At 40.5% G+C, this 21223-nt stretch overlaps 1 protein-coding gene across 7 annotated transcripts; it reads left to right on the top strand.

The window, feature by feature from the left end:
• Positions 1 to 206: 206 nt before the first annotated feature.
• Positions 207 to 21207, top strand: LOC146373513 (bridge-like lipid transfer protein family member 2). Of its 7 annotated transcripts, none has more exons than XM_084951464.1 (40): positions 209 to 369; positions 903 to 1039; positions 1164 to 1290; positions 1443 to 1492; positions 1571 to 1712; positions 1794 to 1912; positions 2007 to 2067; positions 2141 to 2327; positions 4557 to 4680; positions 4801 to 4925; positions 5027 to 5094; positions 5179 to 5315; positions 5471 to 5625; positions 7079 to 7272; positions 7544 to 7841; positions 8689 to 8894; positions 9003 to 10053; positions 10147 to 10338; positions 10668 to 10870; positions 11330 to 11448; positions 11516 to 11739; positions 11862 to 12052; positions 12208 to 12307; positions 12412 to 12611; positions 12705 to 13002; positions 13088 to 13245; positions 13425 to 13631; positions 14530 to 14629; positions 15168 to 15350; positions 15428 to 15549; positions 15654 to 15809; positions 16405 to 16526; positions 16610 to 16790; positions 16984 to 17070; positions 17568 to 17678; positions 18086 to 18221; positions 18503 to 18627; positions 18712 to 18813; positions 19825 to 19959; positions 20046 to 21207. In XM_084951464.1, exons 2-40 carry the CDS (start codon positions 969 to 971, stop codon positions 20229 to 20231), a joined length of 6753 nt encoding a protein of 2250 aa, XP_084807590.1. In that variant the 5' UTR covers positions 209 to 369; positions 903 to 968; the 3' UTR covers positions 20232 to 21207. The 7 variants fall into 7 exon arrangements, with proteins under 7 accessions (XP_084807594.1, XP_084807595.1, XP_084807590.1 ...); XM_084951467.1 differs by having other exon boundaries at positions 900 to 1039; positions 5507 to 5625; XM_084951463.1 differs by having other exon boundaries at positions 900 to 1039.
• The last annotated feature ends 16 nt before the right edge of the window (positions 21208 to 21223 follow it).

The following is a 21223-nucleotide window of genomic DNA, read 5'->3' as shown; positions in this document are numbered from 1 at the left end:
CAAAGGGGGATGGCAGAGGAGTCTAACACTTTGCACAATGGGAATAAATTGTTTATTTGGTATTTGTAAAACTGATGTCTGACTGGAATAAAGGTTGCGCATTTTATTTTCTTGCTTGTTTATGGATTAGTTTAAAGTTGGTGTGAACCGCTGAATAATGTGTGACTGTTTAGTTAACGATTACTTGCTTAGACAGCGTTACTGGCCAATCCCCAGCTCCGCTCCCACCACTGCGCTCCACCGAGCTGCCAGCTGAGCACGGCGAACCGGAGAACTGTTCACTAAGCTCTGAGTCAACTGTCACATGAAACTGCTCTGTCTGCAGCGTTACACTGCGCTGCGACAGCTCGGTGTTGTGAATATGTCAGGGTAAGTGAGTTTTGTAAGAGAGTGAAGCCAAAAAAGACCAAAGACGACCAACAAGAAAAGAGTGCCAACTGGCAGTTCCGCTAAGTTAGCGTTAGCGTGCTACAGTGCTAGCCCAGATTTGCTTAAGATTTTTGGATGACGCGGCGGCGAATTTCGTTAACTGTTTAGTGCTGGGTTACTGGCTAATGCTGCTGCTGCTTGGCAGTGAGTGTTTCTCACTGGCGGCTAGGTAATGGGAAACAAGTTTTGGTGGAGGTTTGTGTTTTTTTTTACACTGTTAGCTGAGCGATAAAGTTTAGCTAGGTGCTGTTTCGTGGTCGGTTTGTAATTACACTGTAGTTAATTAGCGGTGTTAGCTCTGTGAGGCTAGCTGTTAATGTTTTCCACAACGAACGGTTGTTAACTTGTGTAGGAAGTGTTGCCCCAGCTAATTACAGTTATAGGAACTGTTTGCAAGCAGTCGGTGTCACCTATCAGTAGTGAGTGGCACCTGGATGTTGTGCTTAAGTACATCTGTTCCTCTTTGACAGCAGCTGAGAGAAGATAAGGAGCAGCCAGACTCATGTCCCAAGATTTGGGTGTGAACAACTAGAGACACAATGTCTCTCCTGCTGATATCATTATTTTTAATCTTTTTGCTGGCTATTGGTGTGCTGTGTGCCATTTTCAGGTGAGGAATGTGTGGAAATTTCTACAGTACAGCGATCATTGGTATGGTTTAAACTGCAAGCACTGCTTAATAGATGTTTCCTTGCTCTCCTCATTTAAAGTAGCACATTTTCCCGCTGTTCTAGGTGGCTCATATGTACCCTGGCTGTGCGATTCTTCCAAACTGCCCTCAATGCTCATCTGAAGATTAAATCAGTAGGATTTTTTTCTGTCCAAGGAGTCAGTATCCAGTTTCACCCCCAGCATACTTTGGTAGGACACGTTTTTGTTTACATGACATTTATGTAGTCGGCACATGCTAAACAACCACTCCCATGTCAATGGTTCACTTCTGACTGAGTTTGTGTACTTTACCATCTATCAAATGTATTTTTTTTATCTTGCTGTAATTCTGTGAATGGCAGGAAATTGACAGGATATGGATTTCAAGTAAACTTCTAAACCAGGATTTACCGTAAGTAGCTTAATGTGTTGCCCAGATAGTCTGAGATAAAACAGTTAGCAGCAAATAATATCATAAGTCGTGTTTCAGGCGATACCTGGCATTCTGTGTTGGAGAAACCAGAGTCCGGTTTGACTTGCAAGAACCACTAAAACCTTTGGTGAAGCAGAGCCATGGAAAAAAGTCGGCGAAGATTTCTGTCAGCCCCAAAACGCTTCGATTCTTGTCACAAGTATGAAGGCTGGCGATAAGTTAACATTTCTTTTTATGCTTATTTGTACACAGTATCTCACTTCCTGTTTTGTATTTCCAGTTGCTGTCATTCCACATCAGCTCCATCAACGTGATGGTCCTAAACCTAGCACTGCCAGAATCTCTATGGCACATGACTATTGCAGGTATCACCTTGTTACTTGACCACCAGAGTAAAAGGTATTATTTATTTTGGTTTATAACTAATCTGACTGAATCAATAGTTTGTATTAGTTGTCCAAAATGAAATTCATGTTGAAAAATTTCTTTACAGGTTGGCATGGAACTTCTCGGTTGGACAACTAAGCAGTAAAGTGCTCAAAAGCAGTGAACTGGTGAGTGGAGTAACTGTCACTGAAATAGAAACAGGTGGTTGAATGTTTGTAAATGATGTGCTCTCCATTTTAGGACATATGTTTGGCTGAAGTGGCACTTAGCCTGTTGCTATCTGGAGATGTGAGTTTACCAGAGATGAAGCCAGGTTGTCTGTCCCTGAGTGTGAGGACTCTAATGGCAGAGCTGCACGAGGGGCTGTTCCTCAGTCAGCTCCAGCTTCCAGCAGTTTCCCACAAAGAGAAAGATCATGGTGCATTTGGTGAGTAACGTTTGCCCTCTGAAATGGAAGCAATGATTTTTAAGTATAGTGTTTATCCATCACATTCATTTGCATTCCTTCTTTTCTCCAAATTGTAATCTATAGTACTGTGCAAAAGTCTTGAGCCACCTCTCATTTCTTTGTATGTCGCTTCCAAGGAGTGAGACTGTTGTAATTTTTCAAAGTGGTCTTGAGCAATACTTCTCCAGGCGTTCTGAAAGTCTTTTAATGTTTTTTTAATGGACATTGGCTGCTTGTTCCCTCATTTTCAGTCCAGTCCTTGTAAATGACCATTTTCAGAGGAATGTTTTTGCTGTTAAGCCCCTTAACATTGATCATTCAAGCTTTTTTTTTTTTTTTTTTTTTTTTAAAGGGATGAACCAGTGTTGTGTCTACACATTGCAGACAACTTAGCAAATAACCAGTTTTAAATTGTATCTTTAGGCGCTTTATTTGTTCCTTTTTTTTATTGAGTCTACAAAAAATGCCAAACATGACACAGTTTGGCAAACATAAAATAGTATTTTTGCACTAACAAGGTGATTCCCAGACAGTTATTAGCCAAATATAATGAATATCTGTGCATGGTGTGCAGTGTGTCCTTAAAAAAACATCTGATGAAACTGCACAGGTGCAGGGCAAATTAAAGTGTGAAGCCTAAAAACCCCCCCCAAAAAAACTACCTACAACTGATGAACAGTCTGGACAGACACAAAGGCACATCCCCCGTCTGTACAGACCTTAATAGTATTGTGGTATCATCTTGACAGAGAACAAAACACAAAACAACTAGTGTCCAAAGAAGAGTGTTGAATGTCCTTCCAGAAGCCTGGAGAAGTATTTCTAAAGACTACTGAAAGAAATTACTAGAAAGCTTCCCTAAGTGTTCAAGCTGTTTTGAAGAATAATGGTGGCTATACCAAATATTGACCTTCAAGCTCATTACATTTGTACAGACCCTGTTTTTTCCTTATGAATTGTATTTCCACGCATATTTGAACATGTTTCAATAAATCACTCTACCTATTTCCCATTTTCCTACCAAAATATAAAGAAATTATGAATGACCCAAGACTTTTGCACAGTACAGTTTTATCCAACCACTGCAGTTAACTTTCAGTTTATTTCATTCTATTTTTCAAGTCTGATTTGTTGTACTGTTTTGCATTCATAGTTGTACCATTACAGATGGTAAAGTTTTAATAATCTTTTTTTAAATGATATATTTATTGAATTGGAGGGAAGAACCCTTATGAAAATCACATTTTAAAACTGTCTATCCTGCAATTAGTATTGTCAGGTGTTAGATGAATAAAGAACAGTGCCTTGGCTGTTGTACATCCACAGGACCTTCACTCTGTGCTGCCCTTCTTGTTGTTTTTTTCTGCCTTTGCATTTGCATTTGATCTTTTGCGTGTTCTAAAAGTGCCTGGACATTTTCCATCATCTGTGATATTTTTAGCTGTTCTGCTAACCAACCAGAAAATGAAAACAAGGTCATATCATAGCTCTTCACTGGCCTCTGTGAGTGTTTGAAATGTCCTTAATAATAAAGTTTTACCAACACAGTCAAAGTAGGACTAAGTTATACATTCATTACAAAAACAGGAGAAAATGTTTGAAAAGCGTTTAAAGCAAGATTATTTTTTCTTCCGTTTCTTAATAGATGCACAGGTCCGTTAGGCCATTGAATCAGATGTTAAAAATAGCTTGCAGTTAAAAACACGAACATAAACATTGCACATACAGTTGAGGCTGGTGGTTCTGTCCATGTAAATAACTACTAACATTCTCACGAGCAAAAAAGAGGAAATGACACGTAACCTTAGTATGTATTTTTATAAGAAACATATTTATAGATTAGTAGAAAATAATGCATTAAAGTTGTGTTGTTAGTGATTTAACTTCTCAGTATAATCCCAGGTTGCTCTGCCTTCATATGCAAAATCAGTTGCATTATTAAGAATCTCCCTCCACTCTAACAGTTGTAATATTAAGTGTAGTCTTAAACAACATGCATGTTACAGAATATTTGAAATCCCGTGGAATATGCACAATGTCAGAAAGTCAACACCTGTGTTTTATTAAAGGTTGAAGAAGTGCTAATTTTGTCTTTCTAACTATGTCATAGATTTTTAAAATTCAAATGCCAGCTTGATAGGCTTGACATTTTTGATAATACTTTACATAACACTCTAATTTAATTACTCAAATACTATTTCCTTTTAGAGAGTGAAAATGATGAATTTATCCAGACTGAGACTGTGGAACGCTTTCATCAGCTGATTCCCCACAAGGTCAATGTGGAATTTGATAACACAAACATAACCCTGTCGATGCACAGCCAGAAACGGTGAGTCACCGTTTTACATCTAGCTGCGTATATACTGTGATCACAGTTTTGCATTAGTTTACTCTTTTAAATGATCTGTTGTTTCAGATATTTTATGACCCTATTTTCTTACCTGTACAGACACCTGAACTGGACTCTAAAGTCTTTAAAGGTCTGCTACGGACGTGACAACGAGCAGCTTCCTCTTAAAAGCTTCACTCCTGAGCTGAGCTTTCCCCAGAGCAGCTTGGAGCTCCTTCTCGAGGGTAAGTGGACAGCTGGGCGCCAGACTTATTGCAGAGAGAGTTGGAAGGAGGAAGAAGTCGTGAATAACACGCTCTTTTTTTTTTTTTTTTTCTGCTGGCAGATGGACTTCTGCTGTCTCAAAGTAGGCAAAGAATTCTTTGTGTGAACACAATCAAGACAACCCTGCAGGTGAGGGAAATGCTTTAAGGCCACATTGCATCGTTTTGTAAATCAGTTACTCAGACTTTCTCCCTCGTGTCTCTGTGAATTTAGGTTACATCAATTGACATCTCAGGGTCAGTCGTCGTCAACACTTGCATCATTCACTACCGTCACCAGGAGTTTTCCCATTGGCTCAATCTATTTCCATGGGAACAGCTATTCCACAGGAAGGAAGCACACAGAAAAAGGCAAGTTGTAAAAGTGAAACTCACATAGTTCGATTGCTGGATTTCTGAAATTAAAATCTTCTTAACACCTTTCACCATCTTCTCTTCATTATCCCTGTTTGTGCATCACTCATTCTCTATTGGTTTTGTCCATTACCTTACCTTGTGCGGTGTAGTCCGTTAGATTATTTGCCCACCCTCCTTTTCCTCAGGCGCCTCCCTCACCTGGATGCTCCCGTGATGATCACCACCTCTGTGTCCAACATCAATGTGTCTGTTCAGCTGGGAGACACCACACCTTTTGCTCTGGGCTTCCTCTCTGCTAATGGAGGTACTTGTTGTCATGTGAAGAGTGCATTATGTTCACAAAAGTGCCAGATGCAAAATAGTTATACAGGAATATTTATTTTAACATGCTCTTTTTTTTAAAGATTTACTCATCTACACACAAAAAAATTGGTTAAGGTGTGTAGAATGGAAATTGGACACCTATAGCATTTTCTCAACAGTTAACTTTTCCTTGGCATGAAACTGGAAATAATCAAACCTGGTTTTTGCCACTGTCCAGGATTATTTAGCGTCTGTTTAGTCGGCATAGTTAAGGTTTTACAGTTTTCCCATCTGCTGATTGCCAGACAGTGCTCAATGTTAATGATGCTCTATATACAGAGTCAGATGGTAAGCTCACCACCTTCATAAGATCAGGGTTGTTTTGAATTATTCCAGACACAAATTGACCCTCCCACTAGGCCAAAGTATCCAGGAGTTGTTTTTTTTTTGTTTTTTTTTTTAAAGGATTAGTACAGTTGCAACCATTAATTTAGTTTATTGTTACCATTAGCCACTTTTACATATCTAAGAACAGCCAGAAAAATAAATAGAAGTAAAGAAGTTTAGAAAAATAACCCGGAATTTTGTGTGACTTTGCCTACCTGACTGCCTTCATTTATTCAGCTGAAATTCTTGTAATGTAATTCCTGTACTATAGTGGGTTAGATCATTCACCACTTCCCCTCTCTTGCACTAGCAGCAGTTGACATTGAGCCTTCTACCAGGACAACAAGCTGTTAAGAATTACCCATACAGTATGCAGTATTGCAGGTGGATTCTGCTATGTTAAACCCCAGCACTCCTTACCTGAAAAGCTTTACTGTACTTACACTTTGTTTTTACTTTACTTTATTATGTACAAGTCTCCTCTATTCTTGAAACACATTTTCCTTCATAACCTTGTTCTATGGGTAACTGTTAGGCCAACCTCTTTCAAACATGCATAGATTAGATAAGGTTTTTCCACAGGGCCCTTTTAAATGTTACTCATTAACTTTTTCTACTTCAAGCAATGACGCTAGAAAGAGGTCTCCTTTTATTCAGAGTCACTTGAATTGAAAAAGTACTAAAGACATGGTTTGAAAAGTGAAGCTAGTGCTTAAATGTGGCTAAATGAGTTCTTTTTAATTGCCACCAGGGGACCACTTAGAAATACTTGCTTTCTGACATCAGTAAACTTTTTCCTGATCTCTTTATGGGCACATAGTTTCAGGTCATATCAAATAAAACATGAACATCATATTTATTAGAGTCGAAAGATTATCGTAGACATTCTCATTGGCTAATAATTTGTAATTCCCAGTTCTTAGCCAGTGTTCTAGGTTACAAGGTTGAACCTACATCTCCCTCTGTGTTTACAAAAAGAAAGTAAAACTGTGACAGTGTTTATCTTTTATACGGTCTATGCTTAACTTACAGTGTTTTTTTTATCTGCACACCCTTTGTTTCTTCAGAACTGCGTCATATCCTTGACATTAAAGTTGAGAGTGAGAATCAAGAGTCCCAAAATGTGCATGAACGTGCCTCGCTGTCCTTGGACAATTTCTGGTGGAGAGTGGGTCAGGGGTCTCATATCCAGCAGGCACCCCACCCTCCTGGTAAACATGTATGGGGAGAAGCCCTAATCCTAGACTCACTCAGCCTGCAGGTAGGACTGCAGACAAACCTTTATAAACATTTGTATCTTTCTATACTGATGCTTTATATTATTTTTTCCACTTTATTATTCATAGCTAAAGCTTAAATTCTTATCAGCAACCTTCTTTGAAGTGACTTGTGACTGATATTGTTTGTTTTTTTACAGTTTAAACTTGTAAATTTGTCCAACTCTAGATTATATGAGCAATGCAAAATCAGAACATGTGGTTTCACGTTAAACTGATTTTAAGGATTTCTTCTTTAATCTCTTCTCCCTCCAGGGGAGTTTGAACCGACCCCACATGAAGTCGAGCAGCCAGCCTCTGAGTCTGAACGTTGAGTCCAGCCTGAAAGGGCTTCAGGTGGAGCTTTCAGAGACCTGTGCACTGTGTCTGTCTCGCTTGCTGTCTCTCATGTGTTTTCCTCGTCATCCAGAGTCACAGCTGCCAGATGTGACTCCATTGTCTCCTTGTAATGACGACATCATAAAACCTATCCCCTCCTCACAACTACACCTGCTTTTTAAAGTGGACTGCTGTCTAGAGGACGTTAATGTCTTCACGCTTTCTAATGTTGCAGGTAAGGAATGAGCATTTTTATTATAATACAGAGCTGTTTGACTGAAAAGACTGTTTTACAGTTTTAATTCCAAATGTAACTTCTGTGGCAATAAAACAAATCATCACATACAACTGATAAACTTTTTCAGCGTAATTGCGTAGTAGTTTAAATCATATTAGGACATGTATGCTAAACAGGAAATTGTTTATGTGTAAAGAAAAAGGTGTATTGCTTTTCACAGTTAAAACCACATCCACTGCAAATATGGACTGAAACTGCTATTTAAACCCTACTATGTCTATGCTATGCTATCTAAGCTATGAACGGCACTTATTGACATCATAAATTTCTGCTGGCATCCACTTTTGTCACATAGTTTTTCAGTCTAAAGCATATAGAGCTAAAGGTTTCTTTACTCTGTTGGTAGGCTATCTCACAACACTGCAACATTTAGGAATTTTACTGTTTTTTGCTAGTTTTACTAGTTTTTGATTGATGTAACCTTTGGCTTTAGTAAATTGTGAGGAAATTTGTAACTTTTTTTCAAAATCAAAATTAATCTGAATGAATTCTGTCAGTTACATCTCTTGCTTTATAAAAAGAGAGAGAGAGAGAGAGAAATTTTTTCTACTGAAGATAATATGTGGCTGCTACTATAGCTCACTTGGTTGAGCAGACAATCCATGTGCTGTTGCAGAGGTCTAGGTACAAATCCACCTTGTGCCGTTTGCGTTGTAGCTTTCCCTCTACTCTCTCTCCCAGGATACTTCCAAAAGAGACCTCCACTTTCTTCTCTTCACTGTTTTCTTTTTTGATTTGCTTCCATTTTGCCTGTATTATTTCTTCTTTCTTGTTTCCTGTGTAGGAGCTGTATCTCTGCGGATGGACACTGTCAGAGTCCTGACCTCTGCTGAGAGCTCCAGGGTGTCTCTGCAGGGGGTCAGCTTGTCTGTGATCAAGACAGTCACAGAGAACATGGAAGTATGTTGTCCCGCCTCTCAAACCATCAACCCTATAGTAAAACTCACCACATTAACGCTGTGGTACCACATCACCACCCACACCATACAGGTAACCACATTTGTTGAATTGAATTTATCTGGACTAAATAAATTTCCATCTCAGCATGCTAGCAGTATTTATTTCAGAGTGTATTAATATGTTGATTTCTTTAATTAGGTTCAATGTGAAGAGGATCTTACTGTCGAATGGACGCCACCAGACCACATGGTCCTATATCAGCACATGACTGAAGGTCAGGCGTGTTGGTTAATGCTGTGTGGAGAGAAAGGAGAGGAAAAGCCAGTTAAACCAGTGAACACTGAAGCTGCCTCAGGTCAGAATAGAGGCCTGTGTTTGCGTGTTGAACTGGGCTGTACTCGTTTAACTGCTCATGTTACTGATCAGAACTACATTCTGCTGCACATGGATGCACTCTCTCTCTCAAAGCAAGGCAGTTCTATGCATATGTGCTCTCCCTCAGTGATCTTCAACTTTGATGGCAACAATATAGTCTCTTTTAATGGCCTAGATGTGGAGACACATGCAGATCTGACTGAAATGCAGCTGCACAGAGACACTTTCCCCTTCCTCACCACTCCTCATAACCGTGTCTGGGTATTGACATGTCCTTCCTTATCTATGGAGTTCCCCTACCAGTACAATTTCTCAAACACATTTGACAAAGCTATTAGTGTGCAGAAGTGGCTAAAAAGTCTCCATCAGTCCCCAACCCAGGCCGCAGCAACCCAACGTCTGCCGCCTGACCTCATCTTCAAAATTAGCCAGTTCTCATTTGTCTTCCTGGACGATGTCTTCGAAATCAAGCTGCGAGACAACTATGAACTGATGAAGGATGAAAGTAAAGAGAGTGCAAAACGTCTGCAACTTCTGGATAAGAAGGTGGCAGATCTCCGCAAGCAACATGGAGAACTTCTCCCGGCTAGAAAGATAGAAGAGCTGTATAGTTCACTGGAGAAAAAGCATATAGAGATCTACATCCAGCGTTCACGCCGCCTCTATGCAAATACACCCATGAGGAAGTCGCTGCTGACCTGGACTGTTTCAGACTTACAACTTGTCGTCATTGCTGATCAGTCCCTTCATGGCCCCGACAGGGTGAGAGAACAGTTGAGGGACATTGATGGGATCAGTCCCTTCCCCAGAGATGGGCTCCCTCTGGTCGTCCAATGGTGCCGTGCAGTCAAGTTTAAACTAGCTGCATTTTTGGGTAAGAGCACCTTTATATGCCCATTTAAGGCAAAAAACAAAGGATTTTTTCAAATTTTTTTTTAATTGTTTTACTACTTTTGCTTTGTACCAGTGAGAATTCGGGACTACCCTCGCTACCTGTTTGAGATCCGTGACTGGGAGCTGTCGGGGCGTCTGATTGGCACAGAGCAAGATGGACAGCTGAGAGGTCGGCGCAAACAGACTGTCCCCCTTGGACCACCGTGGGGAGATGTAACAGTCCACAGGAATATGCCACCACTCAAGTTCTACTATGACTTCAAATGTGAGTTATGAGTATAATGTTGGTCAGTCTCCCAAAATCCTGTCTAGATATGCAGAAGAATCTGCTATAATCCTATGACTATGACCAATAAGTGATTTAAAAATTCAACTGTTTAGACTAAAACTGATGAAGCAGAAGACTGAATTTTCAGGAGTAAATGAGGAGAGAAATGTGTCCTTGTCCTTGAACATACAAAACTAGAACTCCTCTAAAAAAGAAAAGTGTACACTTTTCTTTTTAAAGTATACAACTACTTTGTGATTATGACTGAATTCGAATTGAATTGAATGTTTCACACTGGAATTGTTACATGTTTTCTTTTTCCCCAGCCAACATCTCTCTGTACACTATTGTTTGGGGGCCGTGTTGGGACCCTGCCTGGACTTTGATTGGCCAGTCAGTTGACCTTCTGACCAAACCCACAGCTGATCCCTCGCCTCTTCTGGCCTGGTGGGACAAAAGTCGTCTCCTTCTGCATGGGCGCTGGGTCATGGACATTGATCAGTCCAATCTTCATCAGCTGGCTACAGAGGTAAAATATTGTTTTTTCTTAGTATTTACGTTTACCTGTGGCAGGTTATTATCAATATCAGTTTATTTTTATGTTTTTGGCAGCTTTCACCATTTTGTTTAAATTCTTATGTTTTGACACTGTTAGCAATGCCATGATAACCAGTTGTTTACAAACTGTGGGGCAGGAGCCACTGAAGCTGGGGCACAGATAGACTGGCAAAAATATAAAGTATATTTTATATTTACTTTACTTTAGATTTAAGATGAATAACATATTTTTTTTAGGGAAAACAAAACAAGAGTTTTCTGATGATATTGCACTGCCATTTGGTTAAGTTTATTCATGTTGGATTCTTTATATTTTTAATAAAAACTGAGGGGTGTTTTTGACTGTTGAGGTAGAACATGCTAGAGAATGTCTGAGAACCACTGTGCTAAGCAAAATTAGTAACAGGTTAATTTGTTATGATTCTTACAGGATCCCTATAATACCACGGAAAATTTGCACTGGGAGTGGAATAAGCTGAACTTTGACTGGAACCCCGGCCAGTTTGCTTTTAAAGGAGACTTGGATGTAAATGTCAGGACCGCGTCAAAGTAAGTGGAAGCAATAAAAGCAGTGTTTGCAGAGAAACATTCAGTATTAATAAGTATCTTTTTCCAGGTATGATGATATCTGTTTTCTACACCTACCCAACCTGTGTATGACCCTTGATCTCCAATGGCTTTGCCATGGCAATCCCCATGACCACCACGCTGTAATGCTCTGCTGTGCGGAGAACATTGCAGACGTGACCTCAGGACAGCCTCACGACTCTTACAGAGCGTTTCGCTCTGAGAATCTCAACCTCTCCATCACCATGGACCTTAACCAGCATTGTGGCACAGGTTTGTCAAACTGTATTCAATCATCGTTCTATGTAAACTAAATTTACAAACACTTACAAACCAGTGTTTTATGTCTATTTTACTTTTGTGAGTTAAAGGTTTTGTTCTTTTTTTCTTCGTAGACACTTATCAGCCCAGAATCCTCCTGTACAGCAGCACACTGCGCTGGATGCAAAATTTCTGGGCCACCTGGACAAGTGTATCTCGGCCAATCTGCAGAGGCAAGCTCTTCCATAGCCTCAAGCCAATTCGCAAGAAGCTTGGTCAGCACTACAAGCAGATGTCCTACACAGCTGCCTTTCCACAACTACAAGTAGGTTTTGTTTTGTTTTTTCAGTGTGTGCAACAGCAGCAGTCTCAGGGTCAAAGTTAGCATTTTTCCCATCAAATATGCCTCAGTTTGTAAGTGTTCATTATATTAGTGTTTTTCTTGATTATTGCACATTTTATATATTGTGTACCCTTTAGGTGCATTATTGGGCCTCCTTTGCCCAGCAGAGAGGCATCCAACTGGAGTGCAACAAAGGCCACGTCTTCACTCGGGGCACACAAAGACTTATTCCACAGGGTAAAAGCAATTTACTTACAGATGTGCTGGATGCACAACATCACATAAAGTACTCTTCATTAGTTTACATGTGTGCGCTTTTGTGTGTTTGTGTGGTGTCTCAGCTGGTACTGTGATGAGGAGGCTGATCTCTGAGTGGAATGTGACTCAGATGGTTAGTGAGCTCTCACAGGTGACAGTCCACCTGATGGCCTCCACCTGGGATGAGACTGCTGACCACCAGATCAACACTCAAGTGAAGAAGACTCACCTGCTCAGCCTGTCATCCCTTAGCTACCAACGACAGAGCAATCGCATGGAGGAGGTAGCAGCCAGAGCCTAAGGGCTGGAGTTTAAATGTATTTTTCTCTGCGACTGCATGAATAATTAATGTCCTTATCTGTATCTTCTTTGTCAGGAGGTGAACGCAAAGGATGAAACAAATGCCTCTTATACTCACAAATTGCGTCTGGTGGATCTACGTGCTTCCTGGACAACTACAAACAGAAACATAGCCTTTGGGCTATATGATGGCTACAAAAAGGCATCTGTACTGAAAAGAAATCTCTCCACTGAAGCTTTGAAAGGTCTGAGAATCGACACACAACTGCAGACAAAGAAGCTCAAACGTTCTCCTACCACCTACTCCCCCACCACAGCTCCTACCATACCAGTTGTTGCTTCTGTCAACCGATCAGAAAAAAGTCAAAATGAAGGTAAGGAAGTCACCTGACTAACAAAAAGGCCACGGTTTTAGGCTTTAACATCTATTAACTGATTGCTTTTCCACTTATCTTTCAGGCACATCGATGCTTCAGAAGTTGATTGAGGAGACAGACAAGTTTGTGGTGTTTTCAGAAGAGGATTCAGGTGTCAGCTACCAGCTGTGTGGCATTGCAGCCTGTCAGACTGATGATGTATATAACCGCAACTGGTTTATTGAGTTGGTCAACTGTCAGGTAACTGCAGTAATAACAGCAGTTATATTTCAATAATTTGCCACTTTTCCTCACCCATCATATGACGTTCATGTAGATTGTCACTATCTTTACTTGAAAACTAATCTGTCAAATTTGGATTAATTGATGCAGATTGATTGTCAGGTGTTTATCTTTCAATCATCCTTTGCGTTACTTAGATGATGTTGCGTGGCACAGAGACTGCCGGCTGTGTACTGGTGTCTGCAGCAAAGGCTCAACTGCTGCAGTGTGAGCATCACCCTGCCTGGTATAACGACACCTTGAAGCAGAAGACCACCTGGACCTGTCTGCTGGATGGTATGCAGTATTTTGCCACCATGGAGCCCAACCCATCTGAACAAGAGGACCGACAGTTGTGGCTGGAGGTAGGCTAAGCTCTCACTGGGTCAACTAACCCAGTCGTAGAATTAGGGCTGCAAAGATTCATCGAGTAATTTGAAAAATTTGATTATAAAAGATTCTCGACACAAATTCTCTGCTTCAATATTTTGTTTAATGCACAGCTCTGTAGCGCACCGATGTGATAAACGATATAAACACGAGCAAGGCCTGCAACAGAAATCTCTTTAGAAAACTCTGATGTGAAGAAAAGCAAACTTTGCTCCAACTGCTGCTGTTTGTTTAATACAGTGAAAAATCTGTAGAAAGCCTCCAGAAGCCCTTTAAGCCAGTGACCTAAGGGTCGTTAGGTTGGGCAATTAATTATTATTAATATTAATTAATGTCTACACAATCTAAAAGTCTGTTTTCAGCAGCACAAAAACTTGCCTCCAAATAATGCCAGAAAGCCTTCCAAGAGAACAGAGTAAAGGTTTTAGATTGCATATCTTATTTTATTTGACTTTGTACTTGAGATTATTATATATTTTTTGCATTTAAGAAAATGTTTTCTTTAAAGAATTAAATTTGTATTTGGCACGTACAAAAAGTTTAAGGGTTTAGCTGTTGTCTGCAGTTAAACTTTAAAACATTGCAATTTCTAAATGAAAACCAATGACAGGTCATTCTGAGTGCCATGAAGTTGTACTGTTATGACACTGTATTTAAAAAGATGACACAAGTAACTGATTAGCTGCTTTATTTTAAGTCATTTCAGTTGTTTTTGCTGCAAAATAGTGAGAAATTGACAAAGGGCAGTCTTTGCTGACTGAATAAAGAAATTTGAAAGGCTGTAACTGTGATTTACAATAACTGTCTGTTGTTGTTTTTTAACTTAACAGCTTTGTCATCATAGCTTTGAGTTTTTTTATTTATTTATTTTAGGTGAAAAACATTGAGGAGCACCGGCAGCGTAACCTGGACTCGGTGCTGGAGCTGATGGAGAGTGGCCAGGCTGTGGGAGGAATGGTTAGCACCACAACAGGTGTGGCCTTTACTGCAGGACACTGAACACACAGTAACTACAGCTGTAAAAATCAATAAATAAAAAACATGACTGAGTGCATGGATGTTTACATTTATACACTGAGAAAGACCCTTTTACTGTCAAGTCGGGGGGACCGTGGCTCAGGGGGTTGGGAAGCGTATCTGTAACCGGAAGGTCGCCGGTTCGATCCCCGGGCTCTCTGTCCTGGTCGTTGTGTCCTTGGGCAAGACACTTTACCCTACCGCCTACTGGTGTTGGCCAGAGGGGCCGATGGCGCGATATGGCAGCCTCGCTTCTGTCAGTCTGCCCCAGGGCAGCTGTGGCTACAACCGTAGCTTACCTCCACCAGTGTGTGAATGCGAGAGTGAATGAATAGTGGCATTGTAAAGCGCTTTGGGTGCCTTGAAAAGCGCTATATAAATCCAATCCATTATTATTATTATAAGTCTTCTGGCATATTTATATTTTTGTTCAGAGCTAAAATGGGTATTGTAGTTATTGATTGATTCAAATATTGTTTGATCTTTGATTGCAGATTGGAACCAGCCCGCACAGGTGAACGAGTCTCAGCAGGTTCAGCGTATCATCTCGCGCTGTAGTTGCCGGATGCACTACATCAGTTACAGTCATGACATCAACCCAGAGCTGGCCACTCAGATTAAGCCTCCAGAGCTGAGGAACAACCATGAGAAGGAAGACCTGCTGAAGAAACAGGCTGGTATGTTTGACCACCAACAGACCACATATCTTTAAGCATGAGTGCTAATTTTCTAATAAGAGAGGGATTTTTTTCAGGTGCTGTGGACACCTTCACTCTCATTCATCATGATCTTGAGATATCCACTAACCCAGTTCAGTATGCTATGATTCTGGACATTGTCAACAACCTGCTCTTACACGTGGAGCCCAGACGCAAGGTGGGCTAGAGACGCAACAGCTAGCTCATAATTCCCATGCCCTAATAAATGTTTCAGCTTTTGCTGACTGTGTTTCTTCTGTGTTCTGTGTGGTGTTTCTGTAGGAGCACAGTGAGAAAAAGCAGCGAGTGCGTTTCCAGCTTGAGATTTCCAGTAACCCCGAGGAGCAGCGCAGCAGCATCTTGCATCTTCAGGAGGCCGTTAGGCAACACCTTGCTCAAATTAGACGCCTTGAGAAACAGATTTATTCAAACATCAGGGTAAGCGTGTAATTTAAAGTTAAGTGTAAAAGCCCAGAAGTTACTCACAGCTGACTGTGTTTTTAATTGTCTTTAAGTCCATAAAATTAGTCCTTTGTGACCATCAGTGTAGTTGTTTTACATATGCCAAAGGTCCTGTTAGAGTCAAACAGTAAACCTGAATTGTTACACTTAATCTTTAAGCACATGAGGTAATTTTACACATCAGTAAAACTGCATGCTTTATACATTGAAGTGTGAACAGGTTTTTTTGCATAGAATATTACGTTAGTAGCAGTTGTGTCTTCAAGTTTGAAAATAAAGATTATCTGGGTCTGTGGAACTCCTAATCATCTCTGCTTAACCCATTAAAAGCAAAGCACACTGCAATATCTGAGTAAATCGAACACTGGATTTTTATAGCGGCTTGCACCATGTTGGACATGTGACACTGTATTAGTGGAGTGCAGTGCCTGGGTCTTTTAAGTCAATGAAACACTTTGTTTCTTCTTTCATTTCATTTCATTTATTTATTTATTTCACACTTGGTACAACAGTTTCCACAGTTAGTTCTTTATATTAGTTATTATATTACCATGTGTGCTTCATCTTGCAGGCGCAATCTGAGGAACTGGGTTGCGATGAACTGAACGAGATTAATGCACAATTGCAGCACCAGCTGAACCAGGAGAAGAATGACATGCAGATGAAGAGTGAAGAGCTCAACATCCTCATCAGGTCTTATGTCAGCACTGATTTGCATCCAGCATAGAGCAGAGATGGCAAAAATGTAAAAAACCAAAAATGTATCTGTTTTCCAGATGTTTTAAGGATTTCCAGCTGCAGCGGGCAAATAAGCTGGAGTTACGTAAACCTCCCGAGGATGTGAGTGTAGTGAGGAGAACAGAGATCTACTTTGCACAGGCCCGCTGGTGTTTGACAGAAGAGGACGGACAGCTTGGTATCGCTGAGCTGGAGCTGCAGAGATTTATGTACAGCAAGGTGAGCAGATGCTAATAATCCATCCAGAGCTTGGAGACAATCCATCTGCCTCTCACCACAGCCCACAAATTCACAGTCTTTAGTTCCTTACTGCATTTTAAAAACTGGATAAGAGGTTAACAGATGTTATTTGATATTCTCCTGCTGATAAGATCACTGAGTGATAACCACTTTGAAAAATGTCTCCTTGCAGCTGAACAAGTCTGATGATACAGCAGAGCATCTTTTGGAGCTTGGGTGGTTCACAATGAACAACCTGCTACCGAACGCAGCGTACAAGGTAAATAACTAACGGAATATTCAGATTAGGCTGAATAGCTTATTTTCACTTGCTTTACATTTATTTTCTTTGCTTTTTGGTTGCTGAAGCTTTGAGACTAGCCAGTCCTCTCTTCTACAAACCACTTTGCATTGTTTCACTTTACAACCAAGCACAATGTGACATACATGGCAGACATCAATTTGAGAACTAACTTATTTGTGCCTGGTTTCCTCTGTGCAGCGTTTGAGGGTATGTATACACCTGGAACAGTGGCGAGAAGTTTCATATTGTGCATGTGCACCTGAGTCATAGACGCATGTTTGAGCCATTACAAGTTCACCCAACCTTACAGTGTCTGCCTTCTTTCCTGTGTTCATTTCATCAATGAAACGTGGTGTTTGTGTCTTTTTCAGACTCAATCTCAGTAGAGCTTTTTCAAATCAAATCACTTTTGTGTGTGTGTGCGCGCGTGCATGCGTGCATGCGTTTGAATCTAATTCTCTCATCTCTTTTAGGTCGTACTTCGTCCACAGAGTAACTGCCAGTCTGGACGGCAGTTTGCTTTGCGGATCTTCAGCAAAGTGCGCCCCCCTGTGGGAGGAATCTCTGTGAAGGAACATTTTGAGGTGAGAATGAAGACTCTAAAACAGCGGTCCCCAACCCCCGGGCCTCGGACCGGTACCGGTCCGTGAGTCGTTTGGTACCGGGCCGCGAGAGTTGAGGTTCAGGTGTGAAATGTATAGTTTTCAGGGTTTTTATCGGTTTTCAGCGTTATTTTGTTATCGTTTTTATCGTTTACTCGGTTTTCCTGGGTCTTTTCACGTGTGTTATGAATATTTTTTCTTTTTTTCGGTACCGGTACTAGTTTTATTTTGTTGTATTTATCCGCGACACCTTAAAGGCCGGTCCATGAAAATATTGTCGGGCATAAACCGGTCCGTGGCGCAAAAAAGGTTGGGGACCGCTGCTCTAAAACACTTTTATGGTGCTTGATTGAATGTTTTTTCTAACACTATTTTGTTTTCATCATCAGGTGAATGTGGTGCCTCTCACCATCCAGCTGATGTACCAGTTCTTCAAACGAATGATGGGGTTTTTCTTCCCGGGGAGAAATGTTGAAGAAGAGGAGGTCACAGATGAAGAAGACAAATTTAGGCTGGTTACTACTGGTATGCTTTTATCAACAGCTGTAATATAACCGTAGCACTTCATCTCCAGACTCTCTGTGTGATCATCAGCCTGAAATTTATACTGCCTAAATGATCAATAGTTTCCATTTTCTCTACCAGACTTGCAGTGTCAAGTTGCTTTTCTGTTATGTCATCCCTCTGAGCTCTATGTAGAGCCTCAGCCACTTTGAATATGACCTTGATGTGAGACTCGGCGGGAGTATAAAGTGTAGAGTCACCCAGAGGCCAGAGAGCTTATTCTAATATTGTCTGTGATACAGGTATCCCTGTCAAACCTCGGCCATTGTCAGAGGACACCATGGGTGCTATGGGTCCCAGCAAAGGTGTCACCCAGGGACTGAACCGCACTGCTGGGGTTAGAAGGTCATTCAGGAAGGCTCCAGAGGTAGAGATGCTGTTTTATGTGTGCTAAAATGTATAGAACTTTATTTTAAGGCAGAGTAAGTAGACTTTATATTTTGTCACTCAGCATCCTGTCGATGACATTGATAAGATGAAAGAGCGAGCTGCAATGAACAACTCATTCATCTACATCAAGATTCCACAAGTGCCTCTCTGTGTCAGCTATAAGGTGGGTTTCTGTCCATAACAGCGGCTACATACCTCTACAGTAAGATTGAGTACCCATTTATTTATTGGTTTAAATGCAAAGATCAACAAAAATCATTCGTACAAAATATGTTTAACTAAGCATTGTTTAACTGCCAAATATTAGATATTAGAATATAACTAACTTTGTCACCAGGCAAAAATCTTTTTGTTTTTCAGAAAGGATCGCAATTCAAAACAACCAATTTTTAACCTCTGACCCAAGCTTGTGTTTGAGATGCATTTTGAGATCGTTGGATCATACATATAAAAACTTTCATCTTTAAACGAATAGTAATTTTTTTTTTTAAATCCACAGCTTAATACAATAAAGCATTAACAAAGCATAAAGCACTGCTTCATTCTGTTCAATATCAATAAAATGGAGAAAAGCCAAAATGTGATGTCCTCATATGAGCACAGAGGGTCTCACCTTGCACTGGGCCTTAGGTTGGCCCTCAGTTCTGTCTGAAACCATCTTAAAGCCAATCCTCCTTTTAAGCCAACTTTACTCTGATAGGCTGCTTACAAACACAAGGTTTGAACAGCAGATGGGTGGTGGCTCATAGCCAGATCTGTGTGACATCAGTCAAGAGCTACAATATATTTAAAAGCTTTTGGCTCACAGGTAGACAGGCTCAAAAAAGATTGTACTGAGCTATGAATGCATCCGACAAACACCCAGAGGTTGTTAGTAAGCATACCATGTTTTCTTTACATAGTTTGCAAACAAACAAACAAAAAAAATACAGAATTTCTATGTTACACACCAAATCTTTAACCAGCATAGTTTTTTTAAACATAGATATAAGAAAATTGAAGCTCAGCTTTAGTACCATTCATTTCCTGCATTGCCCAACCTTGTCATATTACATACAGTGATTGTTTGTGCAAACACTGACATTATTATTTAAAATGCTGACAATGAATATCCATTAAGAGAACAGATCCCCTTTAATCTTGTGTTTGCCTGTGAAATGTTCGTCTCTCTCAGGGTGAAAAGAACAGTGTCGACTGGAAGGACTTGAATCTGGTTCTCCCTTGCTTGGAGTACCATAACAATACATGGACATGGCTCGACTTTGCCATGGCTGTTAAAAGAGACAGCCGAAAAGCACTTGTAGCGCAGGTACATTAACGTTCTTATCTCTTCATTAAAGGACAGGCAGATCTTTGATATTTTTAAACTTGTCTTTTTTGCTCCTTGCTGCTCAGATGATAAAAGAGAAACTGCGTCTGAAGCCAGCTTCGGGCTCAGACTTGAGGGGGAAGGCATCTGAAGGGAAGGCGGACAACAGCCTACAGCAGCAGGAAGAAGATGAGAAAGCACGACTCCTCATCGGTCTCAGCACTGCAGACAAGAGCTCCGGCAAGAAGAGTATATTCAGACGACATAAGTGACGCCTGGAATTGAGTGGATAGTCGTCTACAGCAGCTGCAGGGAAAAAGTACAGAGCATCACTCTGGCTTTGTGAATCAGGATGAAAAAGGGGGCACGATGGAATATTTCAAGTGGATTTAGGAAATATCTTACTGTATCACATGAGCCTGCTGATCTTTCCTTTTTTCTTTTTTTTTTCAGTTAACTCCTGTTGTGTCTTAGGTTTGAATCTCAAGCAGCTCCGGGATAACTGGAGTGCCATTTTGACCAAATATAAATTATTCTGTTTATTTGTGTGCCATTTAAAAACTTCACTCTGGTGTCATTAACTGCAACCTTTGGAAAGAACGACCGCTTTGGTTGCACTGAATGTAGCGAGGAAGGTTTACAGTATGTAGCTGGCACTTCACTGTTACTGTTTCCTCTGCTTCTGAAAATCCCAGACCGACATGCTACTTCCTGCGGGCTCAGGAACACGGTGCACTCTGCTTGAAGAAATGACACTTAACTGAAGCACCTGTCACTTGTTTAAAACAAAAAAACAAATCTGATCATAGAATATGTTTTATCAATTAAAGCTTAAAGAAACTGATTGTGGCTGTATGACTGTCGCTGACAGGAAGGCCTTTATCCCCATATAAAATGCTATTTTATATTTTCCATGTTGAATGGTGGCCTGCTTCCTCTCAGCTCACTGTTTTTCTGTACCTCACCTCAGTGCAATATGACAGGAACAGAGCAACAAAAACATGGTGATGTGTGGTAAAATGTGGCACTTGGTGTGTGTGACAGTATTGTGGCAAAAAAAAAAAGAATGCGTGTTGCACCTAACTGCTGAGTGTGTTTTGTAATTTGAACACTAAAGCACTTTTATGCAAAGTATTTTGATATTTTTGTAACCGCGGTTGTTTTCCGTTGAATTGTTGCTAAATCCTGATGTTTGTCACATTTCTGATCAGCCCTGAGTATTTCAATTAAAAGGATCGTATCATGGCCCATTTGTGTCAGCTTA

Source organism: Perissodus microlepis, chromosome 14 (assembly GCF_051167445.1).
Source record: "Perissodus microlepis isolate ML-2025 ecotype Zambia chromosome 14, ASM5116744v1, whole genome shotgun sequence".
NCBI classification, from domain to species: Eukaryota; Metazoa; Chordata; class Actinopteri; order Cichliformes; family Cichlidae; genus Perissodus; species Perissodus microlepis.
Note: the sequence above shows the minus strand (reverse complement) of the source record. Positions and strands in the feature narration are given on the sequence as shown.

Coding starts and splice junctions, on each gene's coding strand:
- LOC146373513 (XM_084951464.1), top strand. CDS start 969: ATGTCTCTCCTGCTGATATCATTATTTTTAATCTTTTTGCTGGCTATT. Junction 14,630..15,167: donor AATGGTTAGCACCACAACAG/GTGTGGCCTTTA, acceptor CTTTGATTGCAG/ATTGGAACCAGCCCGCACAG. Junction 17,679..18,085: donor CTGTGAAGGAACATTTTGAG/GTGAGAATGAAG, acceptor TTTCATCATCAG/GTGAATGTGGTGCCTCTCAC.